General features: G+C 43.4%; 1 protein-coding gene across 10 annotated transcripts in view; it reads right to left on the reverse strand.

Moving 5' to 3' along the window:
• Positions 1 to 16083, reverse strand: part of cher (filamin protein cher) — a 33442-nt gene that overhangs the window by 15074 nt on the left and 2285 nt on the right. The window contains exons 1-9 of one of the 10 annotated variants that reach the window (XM_065866783.2): positions 13531 to 14073; positions 11541 to 11898; positions 4889 to 5033; positions 4485 to 4820; positions 3888 to 3902; positions 2855 to 2946; positions 1506 to 2795; positions 1059 to 1445; positions 384 to 950 (exon numbers count right to left, since the gene is read on the reverse strand). In XM_065866783.2, the coding sequence (XP_065722855.2) occupies positions 384 to 950; positions 1059 to 1445; positions 1506 to 2795; positions 2855 to 2946; positions 3888 to 3902; positions 4485 to 4820; positions 4889 to 5033; positions 11541 to 11898; positions 13531 to 13983 (3643 nt within the window). In that variant the 5' untranslated portion in view covers positions 13984 to 14073. Of the gene's footprint in view, positions 1 to 383; positions 951 to 1058; positions 1446 to 1505; positions 2796 to 2854; positions 2947 to 3887; positions 3903 to 4484; positions 4821 to 4888; positions 5034 to 11540; positions 11899 to 13530; positions 14074 to 16083 lie in introns of those variants that run through there. The other 9 variants (XM_036818603.3, XM_065866785.2, XM_065866784.2 and 6 more) reach the window with 9 other exon arrangements.

A 16083-nucleotide genomic window follows, 5' to 3' on the forward strand; every position in this document is an offset into this window, starting at 1 on the left:
AGAAGTGACGGATGGGATAGGTATTTTATATACCTATAGGTAACAGGTTTAACAGTAGGTCATTTTCGTACTTGAAAGTACAAATGAGATATTCCATACTGAACAGAATATTCTGAAGTATCTAGGAGCCTCAGAATTGCTCCGGGGATCAACCTTAGCTTGCACCTAGATATTCCCCATCGCTTTTGATTAGTGGTTTATGGTTTAGTTAAAATCAAACAAACAGAAGGGACAGCACAACAACAAGAAGGCATGGCTTGGCGATTGCAGAAAGCAACCTTGGTCAGGTGGTGAGTAGAGCGCAGAGGATTAGAGCTGTACGGCAGCAGGAACACTCGGAACTGGCAATTGGCAACTGGCAACTGGAACTCCTCATAGCCTACCATGCGGCTGGATGCCGATGCCACTGACGCGGGTATTCTTGAGATTCGGCACCGGAACGATAAGTGGCTGGAAGGGTGAGCCGTTGATGTGCCGCTCGTTAAACGTTATGTTGACGGTATAGTCGCCCGCTTCCGTTGGCAAATAGGCCACGTTGCAGGTGCCATCTCCATTATCCCGGCAATTGATGGCCGCCTCGCAAGGACCCTCCACCGTCACTCCCAATCCGCCCTGTCCAGCGCCCCGGGTATCAATCATAAACTCTGCCGGCTGACCCACAATACCACGCTCCAAACCGGGTCCAAAAGCTTGAACCTTATTCGAATCACTGCCCGTGAGGCACTGCAGCCGGAAGGGTCGTGGTGTTATCGGGGTGCCACCAAAGCAGATGCTCAACAGGTACTCGCCCAGCTGGGTGGGCGTAAAGTTGACCAGGAAACCCTCCGCCGTAGGTATGATGTGGGCCTTCACGCGATTGCCAGATGGACTGGTGATTGTTACCGCCAAATCTGCCTTGGGCAGGCCGTGTGTGATAATCCGGAACTGCTGCAAACTGTTTAGGGGCGCGGCTTTTGTTTTGGGTGAATGAAACGGTGACTTGGACTTAGACCATGACGCACTCAAGATGGGCATTTTGTATATAAAGTAATCTAGCTTTCTAACCTACGAATACTTACTGGGTTCGAGTCCGTCGACCTTGATCTTAGACACATCCACCGTCTGCTCCACGACGACCTTTTGTCCCAAAGGAACACGCTGTCCTCCGTATGTCATTGTGGTGGTGTAGGCGCCCTTGGAAGGAGGAATCACTTCCACTGAGTAGGTGTTGTCCTCGTTATCGATGATTCGGCACGGTACTTCAATCTTGGACTCCTCGTGTACGACCTTTACCTTAAGTTCGGCATCGCCTGCCTCGCGGGCGTCTACATTGAAGTGTGTGGCCACGTTGGGGCGCACTCCGGGCTGCAACCACGGTCCAAAAGCCTGCACCTTGGCAGCGTCTACCGGAACTCCGACGTAAACGCGGTGCGGTGAGTTGGGTGTGGACACTCCGCCATAGTTAACTGGAATGATAACATTGGTGTTATTACTTAAAGGCATATATAATGATCGCTAGGACCCACCTTCAACGGTGTGCGGAACTCCGGAGGTAGGCGTATAGGTGGCCTTCGTGATGCCATCCTTGCTCTTCAGCTCCACGGGCAACTTTGTGCCGTACACATCCTGAACGACAACGTCCAGCGGGGCATTGCCAGCCTTGCTGGGGTCCACAGTAAAGCTGGTCGGCTGGTTGATGGTCACGCCGTTTTTCTCCAATCCCGGACCACTGGCCTTGACCAGCTCGGGATGGAAATCAGTGCGTGGCAGGATCTGGGCGATGAACGGCGACTTGGGGATGTCCTCGTTGTCGCACAGAATGTGCACGGCATACTCTCCGACAGCAGTTGGATGATACTTGACCAGAGCGGAGCCATCGCCATTGTCGTGGCACTCGATCTCGGCCTGCGAAGGACCGGCCACGGTGAACCCGAGGGCACCAGTCTCGCCATTGGTCTCCACCACAAAGGCAGCCGGGTAGCCAATGACGCCGCTGCTCAGTCCAGGCCCATAGGCCACAATCGAGGACTCCTTCTTGGGTCCCACCTTCACCTCGAACGGGGATTTGGGCACTTCCTGGCCCGCAAAGGTCACCATGATGACGTAGCGACCCTCCTTGGTGGGATAGTAGTGGCATTCATATGTGTTGCCATCCACCTTCGACTGCATGACGTTCTGGTTCATGCCACCCGGACCAATGACGCGCACCTCTGGCTCACCCTCGCCGGCTCCCTCGGTGTGGATCTTGAAGTCGGCATCGTCGCCGACACGAACTCCCGTGGCCTGGAGTCCACGGCCGGAGGCGCGCACCTTACGTGCATCCGACAGCGGAGCCACCTTTACGGGGAACGGACTGTTCGGGATCGGAGTGCCGGCGTAGAAGACATTCACCGAATGCAGACCCTGCAGGGCGGTCACGTACTCGCAGCGCCAAGTATCGTTCTCCAACTGACGCACCTTGGCCGCCACAGAAGTCTTGTGGTTAGCCGGATCGATGATGATCACCTCGGGCACTCCACGGCCCGCATCCTTGGCAAGAATGTCGAAGAAGGTGGGCTTCTTGATGGTCACTCCGGTGGGCTGGATTCCGGGACCCGTAACCTTAACCTTGGAGGCGTCGCCGGCATGTCCTTCCACCTTCACGGGGAACGGCGACTTAGGGATGTCGCGACCGGAGAACTTAACGGCCACCTTGTGCGAACCCTCGGCTTTGGGTATATACGAAACCGTGTAGGTGAGGTTCTTGTCATTATTAAAGCGCACATCAGCCTTTTCGATCTCGCCATTAGGTCCCTGGATGTCCACATCCACGGAACCTAGAAGTAAAACATTGTACTTAGGTTCCTTTTTCTTAAATGGAGCTATGAAAACATACCCTTGCCAGCGGAAAAAGTTTCCACGGTGAAGTTGGCTGGGGCACCCACCACAGGGCCAATGGGTTCAATGCCAGGACCATAAGCACGCACTCTGTGAATGGAGAAATGAAGATTGGTTAATGTATATTTCAATATTTCGTGATGAGCTCTACATAGCCAATTATGATACATTGAATCAACATTTAAATTGCAGACAGCCCAGCGGCTTCAGCTTTTGATTCTAAAGGCTTTGCAAAATAAGTAAAATATAAACAAAAGATATGGAGTTTTTAAGAATGCGCAGATACTTCGTTAAGAAACAGAACTAGGAAACCAATTTTTTAAACTTTTTTGAAAACATTTGTTCGAGTGGCGCCACATTATTTCGAAAGTGGTGTACCGAAGAACTAATATTTAACATGTTTTTATGAAGCATACTTTTTGGATATTCTACATAAACAGATGTATGAAAAAAATTTAAAAATGAAAGTCTATTTTATTTGCATGTTTTCTTAAAATCAATGTATTGTATTAAGGCGTAACCACCTTCAAACCAGGTTTTAAATGCGGTTGTTAATAATTATAAGAGATTATTTACAATGTACGAAAGTCATAATTATTTGAAAAATGCGAGATCTTTAAGCCTGATCAAGAATAATAAAATCCCCGTTATCCACGGGTTACCCGGCTTGTAATCAAAAGCCTTGGTAGCTTAACAAAGCAGCAAATTAAATCAGCGTCGGCCAAGATGAATGCGTTTAGTGAGCGCTAATTGTAGAGAGCAATAAAAGCCGCCAGCCAGCGCAAGATACAAAATACAAACAGGAAAGCAGCGGCGTTGAAGTATCCATTAGATACGGATCGCTCTGGGCTAGCGCGAAAAGCGGAGAGCAACATAACAACAAAAGTAACCGAAACTGAAGAAACATTTAAATCACAAATACCATAAGAAGTCAATAAATTATAAGCCGAAAATCAAGCCAATAACAATGTTGGCCAAAAGATCAGAACGGAACGCAAAAGAACGAGAGGAGGCATGCCGAAGAAACTTACCGCGGCGGAGGAATGCTGAGTTTTGCATTTTGAGGCGTTTAATAAATATATATGGGTTGGTAGTATATATATATACATATTATGTATACGGAGCGGATAGGGAAAACAAGAACAATATCCAAATACATTAAAAACGTTGCTCAAATATACACGGAGGAAAAAAGATATAAAAAGAAAGAGAGAGAGAAGAAAGATAGATAGAGTCTAGATTAGAACCAAAAGAATGCATTAGCCAAAATAACAGACGGAAGAACTTTAGGATACAACTTGAATTTGAAATAGAGTTGAGTAGAAAGAACAACGCTGGTTTTATAGATCGTACAAAGAAGTCAAACTTTTCCAACTCGAACTTGAACCTGAAACGTTACGTCGAAGAACAACTTTCAAATCTTTTTTGCTGAATCTCAAAGTTTATAGTTTATGATAATGCTACAAAAATTCCATATTTAAGTAGTCTAATAAAAATCGAGGGATAATTTTACAAGGCCTAAAGTTATACCTTTTCAGAATTTCAGATATTTAGAAGGAAATCTTAAAAGATGATTCCAAACAGTACGAGTTAGAATAGTTCGACTTTGAGTTTTTACTCGCACTCACCTGTTGGGGTTCGTCTTGGGCCTCAAGGGAGCACCGGTCTTGAGCTTGGAGTTGGGATACTGCGACAGATAGGTCATCATGGACTGCTCGTCCACGTTGGGGTTCACCAGCTCCTCGGGTTTGATCAGCTGACGCACGTTGAGCCAGTCATCGGCCAGGCCCATGGCCTCGGAAGCGTTCTGCACAGCATCCTTGGGATCCCAGAGCTCCCAGTCGGGACAGAGACCCGGGGCACAGGCATCGACAAGGGCGCCCACCGCCTTGCCCGTGGTCCAGTCGTTGGTGAAGTTGTTGATGGGCAAGTCGGGTATCTTGGCGTGTATCCAGTTCAGCAGGCTGTCGATGGAAGAGTGATTTAGTGCACTGAACAACCAACCAAAACCAATTGGGTAGGCGTCACTTACCGCTGCTTGGGCGTGTGTCCCGATCCGTTCAGCTGCTTGTCGTCCTCGCCATCCCACATGGGCATCGATATCGAGTAGTGCAGAATCAGTGTCCATATCAGACCCAGTATCAGTTTCAGCTTGCAGTCCACAATGTCCGAGGAGTCTGAGGAGCAGGGCAGAGAAAGAAGAACACAGATTGGATTACACTGGATTGGCCGGGGGATAAAACCAGAACGCGCACCGTTACCAATCGTATATGTATGTTCTTAATGTATCTATTAATTGTCCCGACAACTTGTGGCAGCCACTGCAACTGCGTCTGCTGCTGCAGGCCTCCTCATCTGTCACTCGCAACACTTTGATGGGGCTCTGCTGCAAACCTGTTGCCATTCGACAAGCTGCCAATTATGGTCAGAGATGTCCGCTAACTGTTACAGCCACTTTGCCTTCTGGTCAAGTTCAGGGCTTATATTATACACGCAATCAACAGGTCTTGCCGGTTTCTTTCAAACGAACTGGCGTCGAACTGCCGAGTCGACCTTAAACTTGGCCAACAATGCCTGCGCTTCGGACGGATCGCCTTTTGTCATGCTAAACCATTGAGGAGAGATAGTCACCGGGGTTTATTGAACCTGTGTGATAATGGGATCTTCTTAATAGCCTTAATAGCGTAACACCGCAAGGTGAAAGGCGTGGGGATCGGTTCTGATAACCTATCGCCGATTAGTCAACACCTGGGCCCTCGGCCAATGCATTTGGCACGCACTCAACCATGACGCGAATGGAATTCCGCCTCCATCATGGGGGAAAGTTGCCACGGGGAAAACGCAGTGGCCAGTGGAATAACCAGCGGATTGGTAACCCAAACCACCAAGTGACGACAGACAGCAAGCTACGTCGTCAACTGACGTACTAGATGTTCTACATTTCTTTGCAGTATTTCAGCCGAGGGCTTTCTAGTAGAACCTGGCAACGTTTTGTGCTTTTTGGCCTGCTCAACGAGCCGTTAAACGATTGCTGATAGAGCCGGAGCTCTCTTACTGCCCAACACCCGCTACAGCAATAACCACTTTTTGCTGAAAATTTGCAATTTGGCTTTGTTTACTTGAGTAGCCGGTGGTCGGTCAACAGGTAAACCGGCTGGATGGGTTGGCAAAATGGCCAAATGACTTCGTTCGCTTGGCCTCTCCTAAAAGCCATCAAATTGCCGGCCATCTCTGCGTTTGGCCATTTAAAATACTTTTACGGTCGAGTGATGCCTTGACAAATGAATTAGCTGCCAATCTGTAAGCCCAGCCCGTTGACATATTTATGAAAAATACATCGATGGCACTGAGCAACAACTTCATTCGCGAGTCGAAAGAAAGCCGCAATTAAAACGGCATAGAAAAACTAAAATAGCCAGAGATGATTTGGCTAATTAGGCAGCAGTCGGCGTGCCAATCGGCCTGCCTTGGTAACTGTCTTGGCCAAAACTCCACTTCAGCTGGATGTCTTTGTGGAGCTCAAACTGGTTGCTTGTCAACTCCAAGACCCCGAAGTTTGTTTTTGGCACGGCAGCGCGAACAAGAAAATATGCTGTAAATTATATAGAAATATGCTAATGCCTGGAGAGGAGCACGAGATGCCATAACTGTGATAGGAATATGTAATGCATACTAAACCAGGCAAACTCCAGTCGAGGGAACTTCAGTTCCATACATATGCATAAGTGTGAAGATCGCGGTGAGCGGGAAAAGAACTTCACCCGAAGAGGGTGCTCTGAAATGGGAAATCTAATCCATCTTCGAAGTACAAAAGAACTCTTGGAATTCCCGATGGCTGCATGATCAAACTAATGTGATTAAGGCTTACAGAAAACGGGCATTCTTCGATTCCTGGAAAGAAAACTTATTTCCCGCTATATAAATAGGATTGTAACCTAACTATAGTTTTAGGACCAAGGATTTACTTATTTTCAGTTCTTAGCCAGGACCCATTAAAAAAAAACAACATTTTGGCAAAACCCACGTTACGTACGTTATTAAACTCAGATATTGGCTAAAATTTTTGGGACAGATAAGTTAAGTTTCCAGATAGACCAAGTATTATATTGTCATTGATATGTCTTAAATTATGAAGTTTTATTAGTACTTTGTTTGTCTAGCAACCTATACCTGATATATTCGTCTATTGTGTCAAATTTAACAAGTTCAGTGACACATATTTCTCCAGTACAATCTTATCTAACGACAGTACTCGTCATAAAGCATTATATAGACAAACTTACTCCTCTTTGTTTGGGAGTTTCTAAGAACAATGGCAAATCTTAAGGTTATATTTAAAATGATGTGTCACGCTTTAGAGCTTTATCTAAATATATGCACTTATTATTCTCGGAATAAAAGACAAACTTAGAAACCAAAAATCAGCTAACTAGCCTCTAAACAACAAAGATAACCTTATACCTTGGGTAAGATAAGTTTATCTGTTAATAGGAACATGTTATTGTTATAAAACTCTCTTATCTTAAACGAGACAAACACTTGATTTCAAAGATGCGGCAAAAAGCATTCAATTGAAGAAATTACGATTCGAAAGCTCTGAAATCTCTGGGTCACAATCTATCATAATTTCGCTGTCATTATACACAGCAGTCGGATGTGTCCACCCGAAACCAAGAGGCAGAATCTCGAACCAGACCTGTTACAGAAGCTCCAATCGTTTGGCCATGTCAAATGATGACTTGACATGATTTATGTGGCAGCGATTCTCGCCTCTCGAAGAGGCCAGAGTTATTATGATGTTAAGTGCAACGGCAGAAAAGTATTTAACATTCAGATAACAAGAATGTTGAGGCTGCAGCTCGGATTCCGAGGCCACAGTCCCGGTCGCAGTTGCGTTCACGGGTAACCGGCTTGGGTCACCAGACACGTTCTTCGAGCGGCACGCGCATACCAGAGGCCCGAGTTGGAGTTGGAATTGGAGTCGGAAAAGCAGCCACGATACAATGGAACGTCTGGTAAGATTTTCCAGAACGGATAAACCTGTTTCCGTTCGGTCTGGAGCCAATCCACCAGACGCCTAACTGTTGCGCGGCTAATTAAATTAGAGCCAGGGCAGGGCTAAGCCGCAAAAAATTGTTGACATTGCATGGAAAGTCGGAGCCTGGCTGACTGGCTTTGACTTTTTAAGCCGCTCAGTCAGAGCTGGATCTCCATTTTGGGCGCATTTCTGTGATGTGGGTTGTCCCACATTCGGGTGGCGGTGTCACAAGCGCTGAAAGTTTCTGTTATTTTTCACTTGTTTGGGGTTAATTGAGCCGGGTGTCGACGTCCCCAAGATCTCTCTAACGACCAGCTTTTACTAATTTAAATAATTGACTTACTGCCCGACCAGGGAATCTTGACATTCCATCGAGTAGCTGGGTAACGATGCTCATAACAACCTAATCTTATCACAATTGCCTTTGAAGTGTGACGAGAGGTATGTACATATAACCCGAGGTAAAATCATTGCTATTTTCAGCTGGTGGATCAGAGGGTTAGCCGGAGCTCAACGGTGACGTGTCTGAATCGATGGCGTCATGTTGATCCATTGCGAATGATTTATAAAAACACTGGTGAGTACGTGCCAGGTGATCAATGCAAGTACTGAAGTCCGGCCGTGTCATTTTCGAGCCATTCAGCAGAAATTCAACGGAAATTTAACGACAGTGTGGGCATATTTCCTTACTTCTAGCTGATTCACTAACTTAAGCTTATAAACTTAGGAAACGGAAGCTGTTCACACGAACCAAAGCCAATTTTCTTGACTAATTTGTCAAGAATGTTATACAATCTTTTTTGAGGAATGTTGATATTGCATATTGGGCTGGGCCTTAACAATCAAATTTGCAAACGGAAGATTGTAACCACAAACGAAAATAACTTCCATGACCAATGTTTTTTTGGGTAATGTTCTAGAGAACTGCTGATAAAATACATAAATTGTTATGCATGGCTATTAGATTCTTGCCTCCGTGGTAATCAACACATCATGGGTAAATCACAAAAATATGAACAAATTATTAACAAGCACACAACAGAAATGAAATTGGGTCAAATGGATGATCAAGAGGCCTTCATTAAGTGATATATGCATTCATGTGCTTTACTCATCGCCTGGAAAAATCTTTAACGCCCTCCATAGATGATGATTTTTAATGATGTTCGGGCGATGATGGCGTCATCAATAACAATCAATTGGCTGTGACAAATTGAGCCTGTCTTTATAGGAATGGTATGGTTTGCTGCTACTTCTGCTGCTGCTAATGGGAACTTAACTTTTTCGGACCCAAAAACTCCAGGCAAAAAAGTGAAGTATACCCCAAAAACCAGATGATGTCATGGAGAGTCAACTGAGCGACTTTATCTCTACTCTATCCGGCACGTATTAGGTTTGTTCTTCCCTCTGCTTTGTACTTTTAATTTTGTTATTTTTATTTGCTTATTTCGCTGTTATTGTGGTTTTTGTTTTTGTTTTGCATTTTATTGCGACCGCCCGAGAGGCTTTATTATTGTTTCTGTGGATTTTTTAGCGCAAACATTTGTAGATACGAACAGCGCCGCTCCATGGAAATCTACAATCCCACTTGGAGCCGGGTCTCCGGACTGAAAGACAAGCTCTTGAGCCAGCAGCTGCGTGGTTTTTGGCACACAAGCCGACACACACATAACTCCACGAAATTTCGCGCTAATTCAATTGACAGCACAAAAAAAGCAAAATACGACTTGGAAGGAAATAACACCGAACAGAAATGATCTGTGCGATATACAGTGGGAACCCAAAATGCTACCATCAAGCACTGAGAACCAAAATTTCACTCGGAAGCTTTCACTATACCAATTTAAGTCGATTGAAACCACAAACATTTTGGAAAACGGAAAGAGGTGCGGCTCGTTAAATTAATTAACTACGTTTTCTTATAATTTTTCTATTTGTGCAACCGATAATTGCCGAAATTGGTTGCGTTATCTGGTTTTGGTTTGTTTGCCAAAATGAACGAGCAATTAATGTTTGCATTCCTGTGATTAATGCCAGTTAACCAAAATTTAGCTAATGACTAAGCTGATGAAAAAGGTTCGACCTGACTAAACAGATGAATCATCTCTCCTTGCAAACACTTTTCGGTCAAACTCGCATTTAATTCGCGAAATTTGAGTTGCTAGCGTCGAAAATTTCGGAGTAGATATGAAAGCGTCTTATCGCTAACCCAAGTCCAGAATGGATGATATTGTATTTTTTATCGCACGAAAACGAAAGTGCTGATAGCTATATAAATACCTCTGAAACGATTGTACCGCGAAAAAGCAAAACGCGAACCGAAATTCCCTTTAAAATATCTTAAAATTGCATTTACTTAGCTTTCGGTGAACGATCGCGTTTGTTTGGCTTTCGTTTTTGTATCTACATTTTAGAGTCAGCTCCCCTTTGGGTTGATAAAAAAAGGTGTATGTAAACATATCTGTAAACATTATTTACCTAGCTGTCAATTATTGACAAACTGCCTTTTTTTCTGGAGCATTTAGATACTGAAGTTGTTTATCTGTTTTATACGGGGTAGTAAGTCCCCACTGAATGATTAAATTATTTCAAGAGTTTTGAGACTGACGGTCTTATCAATAACGTCACGGGGTCGTTTTAAAAGGCGTACAGGGTAACTGATTACATTGTGAATGAAATGTAATACCAGGCATAATCATCCACCGACTGAATGCCTCAGTGACCGACTGAGGCTTGAGTTAGAACCCTGACTGTGAGTCATAAAGCACCCTATATCACATGCTTCATCTGTATAGTTTTCAATCAAACAAATTAGCATGATGCAGTTAGTTGGCCATTGATATCAGGTTCTGTTACGCTCGTGATTTGGCAATGGAAATGGTCTTTGAAAGCGATAGTGCTCTAATGAAATTAACCTTCCAAATTGTCCACGCTTCGCTGGTGCTCTCTTGTCTAAAGGTATATGTGGTCGAATATATGATATGATATCTCTATTTTATCATATTCTATATTTTCAATATCGTTTCAATGTAATTCATGAATTGGGTCCTTTAAGATCAATGCGTTTTTAAATCATACTTTTCAAGGCTTTGGGCTTTGTCTAGCCGAATATACCCCTTTTTTAGGGAAAACTCAACTCGACTGATTGCGTACTGTGCAGGTACTGCAAATTACTCTACACAATCTTGAATTATGCATATAAATACAAATGAAAGTAAAACTCGCATTGAAGCTGGCGCTTTGAATAAAAGCGGCAATGACATCATTTTGTTTTGTAGTCTGGAAGCGAGTCACTCGCTAAAGGCAGAAATTTCGAATAAATAATACAACGGATCCACATGGGATCGTGCGGAATGCAGCGGGCAGAGGATCCGGTGTTAGCCCGAGGCTCTTGTGGCGTTGGCGGCACATCTTCAGTTGACTTATCTCCTCATTGAAAGAGCAAATTATGCAATTTTCAATGGAAACATTTCCGATGGCCAACGATGCGAGCGCTTCTAATTAATTCATAAAGTTGATTCACGACCACAATTGTGCGGTTGCTAAAACTATTAGAGATACGTGAGACCCAACCCAAATTCTGTGCCTTAAGTTAATCCGAGAATTCTGGGAATTTCATACAGACGAACATATATGTGCTACTTACCAATGTTAACGATTTTGATACCCTCATCCTGGAGGAATTTCAGGGCCACCGAGACGTTTTCCAGTTTCTGGCTGCGGAATGTTGGGCGTTTGTTGTACTTGGGCATTCGCTTCTGGGACAGCACCTCGACGAGGGCGATCAGTCGGAGGCCGTCGGACAGGTCCGTCTCCAGGTTGCTGATCGACCGATCGATGGTCTTCAGGTGCTCATTGGCCCAACGGGTGAAGGTGTTCTGTTGGATCTTCTTCCATTGCGCATCCTCGGCGAGATCGCGTTCGGCCTCCATGTCCTCGTCGAAGTTCTCCTCGTACTGTTCCGCCTGCTGGCCCTCCTGTCTGGATTGGTAGTAGTCGTTCGTCTGTGGGTTAGCGATTACGCAGAGATCAAGTTAGCCGGGTTTAGTAGGGTTGGATGATGGGTGTGGGTGTGCCGGTAAATGGGTGTCTTAATGGCTGCGTGTGGGATGTTGTTACTTCGAAAATCACTTAGCAACTATGCAAAACCGATCTCCATTAAAAACCGTCAACTCCACTCCTGGAGCAAATTGATTCGAATGGATCCGATTGGATCACACAAGGTGTGGCGTAGGCCAAGACTTGTTCCAGTTTCGTATGGCGAGCCCAAACATCCCAAGCAGAACTTCGGTATCGTTTCGGTGGACTGTCCACTTTCCACACATGTCCCACAGCCAAGTGGCAATCAAGAATTTAAGACCAGGCGACATCTGAATACGCTTTTTAGGACTACTATTCTAGGATTTTACAAAAACTATTTTTAGAAATAATCTTTAATGGTTCCAAAAATGTTAACTACTAAAGTTTGATTGTAAATTAGCCTTTTACTTTTAAAGGAACTAATTATGTGATGTTTTTTATCCTACTGAACAGATATATTCCGAAATAATAATAACAATGAACAAGAATGAATGAATGCTAATGAATTTGTAAGTGGTTCAAGTTGAAGAACTCCGTATTTTTTCAAACTTGTGGTTCGCCCTTATCTGTTAACCGGAGAAACAAGTTCCCAGGTAACTCCGCCTAAATTCATTGTTTACCAACTTGCCCGAAAAGTTCCCGAAGAGGGTATAGAGACAGAAAGGCCCGCGAAGAACGAGCCCAAAGCGGAGTGATCAGAAGACGGACAAGGCGGACAAGGGAGCAAAACGGAGTTCGCGTGCCACACACAAACAGAAACGTAGTCGTCCCCAAAAAACCAACAGAAATAGAGCCCCCGCAGCCCCCTCTTTCATCCGTCTGGGCCTGGCCAACATGGGAATATGGCTAGAAAAAGAAATTGGAGTGGAGTGCTCGAGTGCGCAGCGTGTGAAGTTCATTAACATTTTCATTAATTGCGAAATGCCGCGACAAAACGCAATGTGAACTGCAGCAATTAAAAGGGGCAAAGTAAACTACAGTCAAAGCTGGGGGTTCTAAATTACCTGCAAATTATAGGTACCTTTAATATTTTACAATTTTGTTTTTAAAAATCAAAGAATTCTACAAAGTATTATTATTTAAAAAAACATTTGAAGGCCCCAAAACAACTTTGAATATATTGTTATATTTGTACATATTAAACTACAAATTCTTGGTTACTTTTTTTAAGCAATTTTACGATGCAAATTTTATATTTTAGGGTTCTCTGAAAAATGTTCTATACAAAAGTGGGAGTTCCCCGGAACCGTTGAATTTTTACTGGTTAAAAAACCGTGAGCTTCAATTCTTGGAACCACCAAAAGTCTGTTGTACTATTTAACACCCAATGATAAAACTGCTAAGAAATCTAGATAAAGTTTGTCTGATTGAAATTTAAGCCCAGAAAGGCAAAGAAATTATGGACTTTGATTATGAGTATAAACTTCATTGGAGTTATGGTATGGTATTTTCTTGCTAAGAGCAAATTCCACATATTTTCTTGGAAAGTTCAACTTAGGGAAGTTCGCCTGTGGCCCTACGCACACTCCCGCGTTCCCCCACACACTCACACACACCTGTTGATGCCAAACGTCGTAGTGTGCGGCTGGCTGTTGGGCGTAGAAATTTAAGTTGCTAAAGTTCTGCTCCGGATTGTTGTTGCTATTGTTGGTACTGTTATTGTGGTTGGTTGTGTAAACACACGCGTTTTGCTGATTTTGCTGCGAATTTGGCGGGTTCTTTCTGTGGTTGTTGTGGCCGTTGTTGTAGTGGCTATTGTTGTTGTGGCTGAGGAATATGGTCGCCTGCGTCTGCGTCGTTTGACCGTTTGTATAATTCGCGTTTTGCACTAATTCACCGCCGTGCGTCGAAGTTGTTTCTGCCGATTTGCCGGGACGATCAGCGTTGTTACTCTTGCGCGTTAAACCGTTAACTAAATTTGTGTTTTTCAGCGCTGCCGCTGTTTGTCGCACACCGGCATTCGCTCTCTCGCTCTCCATCTCGCCGTCCCGCTCCCGATCGCTGTACATTGTTGTAGTTCCTGTTGATCGCCGCTCTCTCGCTCTCCCTCTCTCTCTCTCTCGATTGTTTTGTTGTCGTTTTTTCAAGTTTGTTTACCGCTCTCTTCGCTACGTTGCGTCAATTCACCTTACGTAAGCAAAGACACAAACCATTGTTAAAGAAAAGGTGTCCGTTTTGTTAAGGGGGTTCACACTTACGCCCGTGAACCCCGTTTATAAAGTTCGTTGAGCTTAAGAAGAGTTTGGAATGCTGAGCCTAACAGGCCTGTAAAAGTAATCATGTTTTTATTGTCTTGAAAAATTGTACAGCCTATCCGCCTTTTTCCAATTCAACTAGAACAATTTTGGTTGGAGTTCTTAACAATTGAGGAACTCAACAGTTATTATTTATAATTTTTATAAGAGCCCCAAAGTATGCACTAAGCTTGGTATGTCGCTTATAAAATATTAACGCTTTTTCTTCAACCTGTTGACCAAGTAACTATTTTTAAAAAAACTTGCAGTTTTTCCTTAAATTTAAAATAAAATAATAAACAAATTTTTGGAATTACCCTAAACGTACGTAAGATTGAATATATACCCGTTTAAAAACAGTATTAGACTTTGGCCAATTAGAACCTGTTTAGGAGAGCTATATCAAATGCTATGAATCAGTTTTATATTATGTTTAATGACTAATTTGTATATTTTTAATGAATTTTAAATGGATCTAAACGATCTAAACCGTTTGTCAAAATCTAAATAAACCAACATAACTATTCAGGAAAAAAGCTATTCGTCAGTTTTATATATTATCAAGAACGTAGCTTGAATGTATAGAATGTGATGACTAAATAACTTGTCATCGAATCTCACCGCTATTTGTAACTGTTCTATTGAAAATATGTGATTCGTAGTCAATAAAAACAAATGTGATTTTTTTCAGAATCACAATTATGATATGTGTGACATTGAATCTTATAAGACCAAGCCTTCGAATCTCTGAGTCCCGACCCTTTTTAAATCGGGAACCAAAAGCCCAGCAAATAACATGATTCATGTTCCCCCTACACACCCAAAACCAGGGAAGAGCAAATAATTCTGGTAAATATTTTGGCATTTTTGTGGATTGCTTTTGGCAATGCCTTTTTAATTCCACTCCCCCTTTTTTCGCCTGATCAAATGCAAAAACGAAAGGCAGACACAAATGCACAACGACGGTCAGACAAGTGAATGAGCTCAGCAAATGGGGCTGACAACCAGCGACCTTCTCGATATGGTTAGGAATCGTTAATTTTAGCCAAATGAGTCAAAGTCAAAACGGGTAGCTATGTATGATCGATGGCGGATCGATGCTCGGCGACTTCGTAATGCCGTTTTTTGGCAACAAATCCTTCGCCGAATTTCCCAAGGGAGCTTTCCAGACCCTTCCTTATATGTTCGTAAATCGCAAATCTCAATTTAATCAAAACATAGAGCTAAAAATAGAGCTACCATATTTGCGGAAAAAACGGGCAAGATGAGGTATTTTAGTATTTGTTCAATTGTTTCTTTTTGGGGAATTACATAGTAAACATTTGACTAGCCAGAACAGAAAGTATAAAACTGAGAAATCATGTTACCACGTTACCACTGTCCATACAGAGTTACCAAAATGAAGTTCTTCGCTGTATTTGTTCTTTTCTGCGGCATTGTAGGGCTAATGGCCCCCTCTGCGAACGCGTCCTCCTCTTTCTTCCCTTCGGATTTCGACGGTACACTCACCAGTACGGAAGTGGTGGGTTCTACTACCAGTACCTCTGCTCCTGCGGTAAAACTCCCCTGTGGCCCAGTCGGACGATGTGGCAATAAGCTTTACTTTTTTTACTGAATAAAATCCTTGCTTTCCAGGAGCAATAAAATATAAAAAAAATGTAACCAAATCAAGTTCTTTATTATGAAAAAGGGGGTTATCGAACCGAGAACGTGATTCCTAATCGAAAGAAAGAAGAGGTTTTCAGAATAACTTTTGGTAAAGGAAACTTTTTATTTCAACCAAGCACCAAATATAAACTTATATATATAAACTTATAAACTTAATTTAAACGGCACGTGGTGTTTAAAATGAATCTACTATTTTTGTCGACAAAC

This window comes from Drosophila suzukii, chromosome 3, assembly GCF_043229965.1.
Source record: "Drosophila suzukii chromosome 3, CBGP_Dsuzu_IsoJpt1.0, whole genome shotgun sequence".
NCBI classification, from domain to species: Eukaryota; Metazoa; Arthropoda; class Insecta; order Diptera; family Drosophilidae; genus Drosophila; species Drosophila suzukii.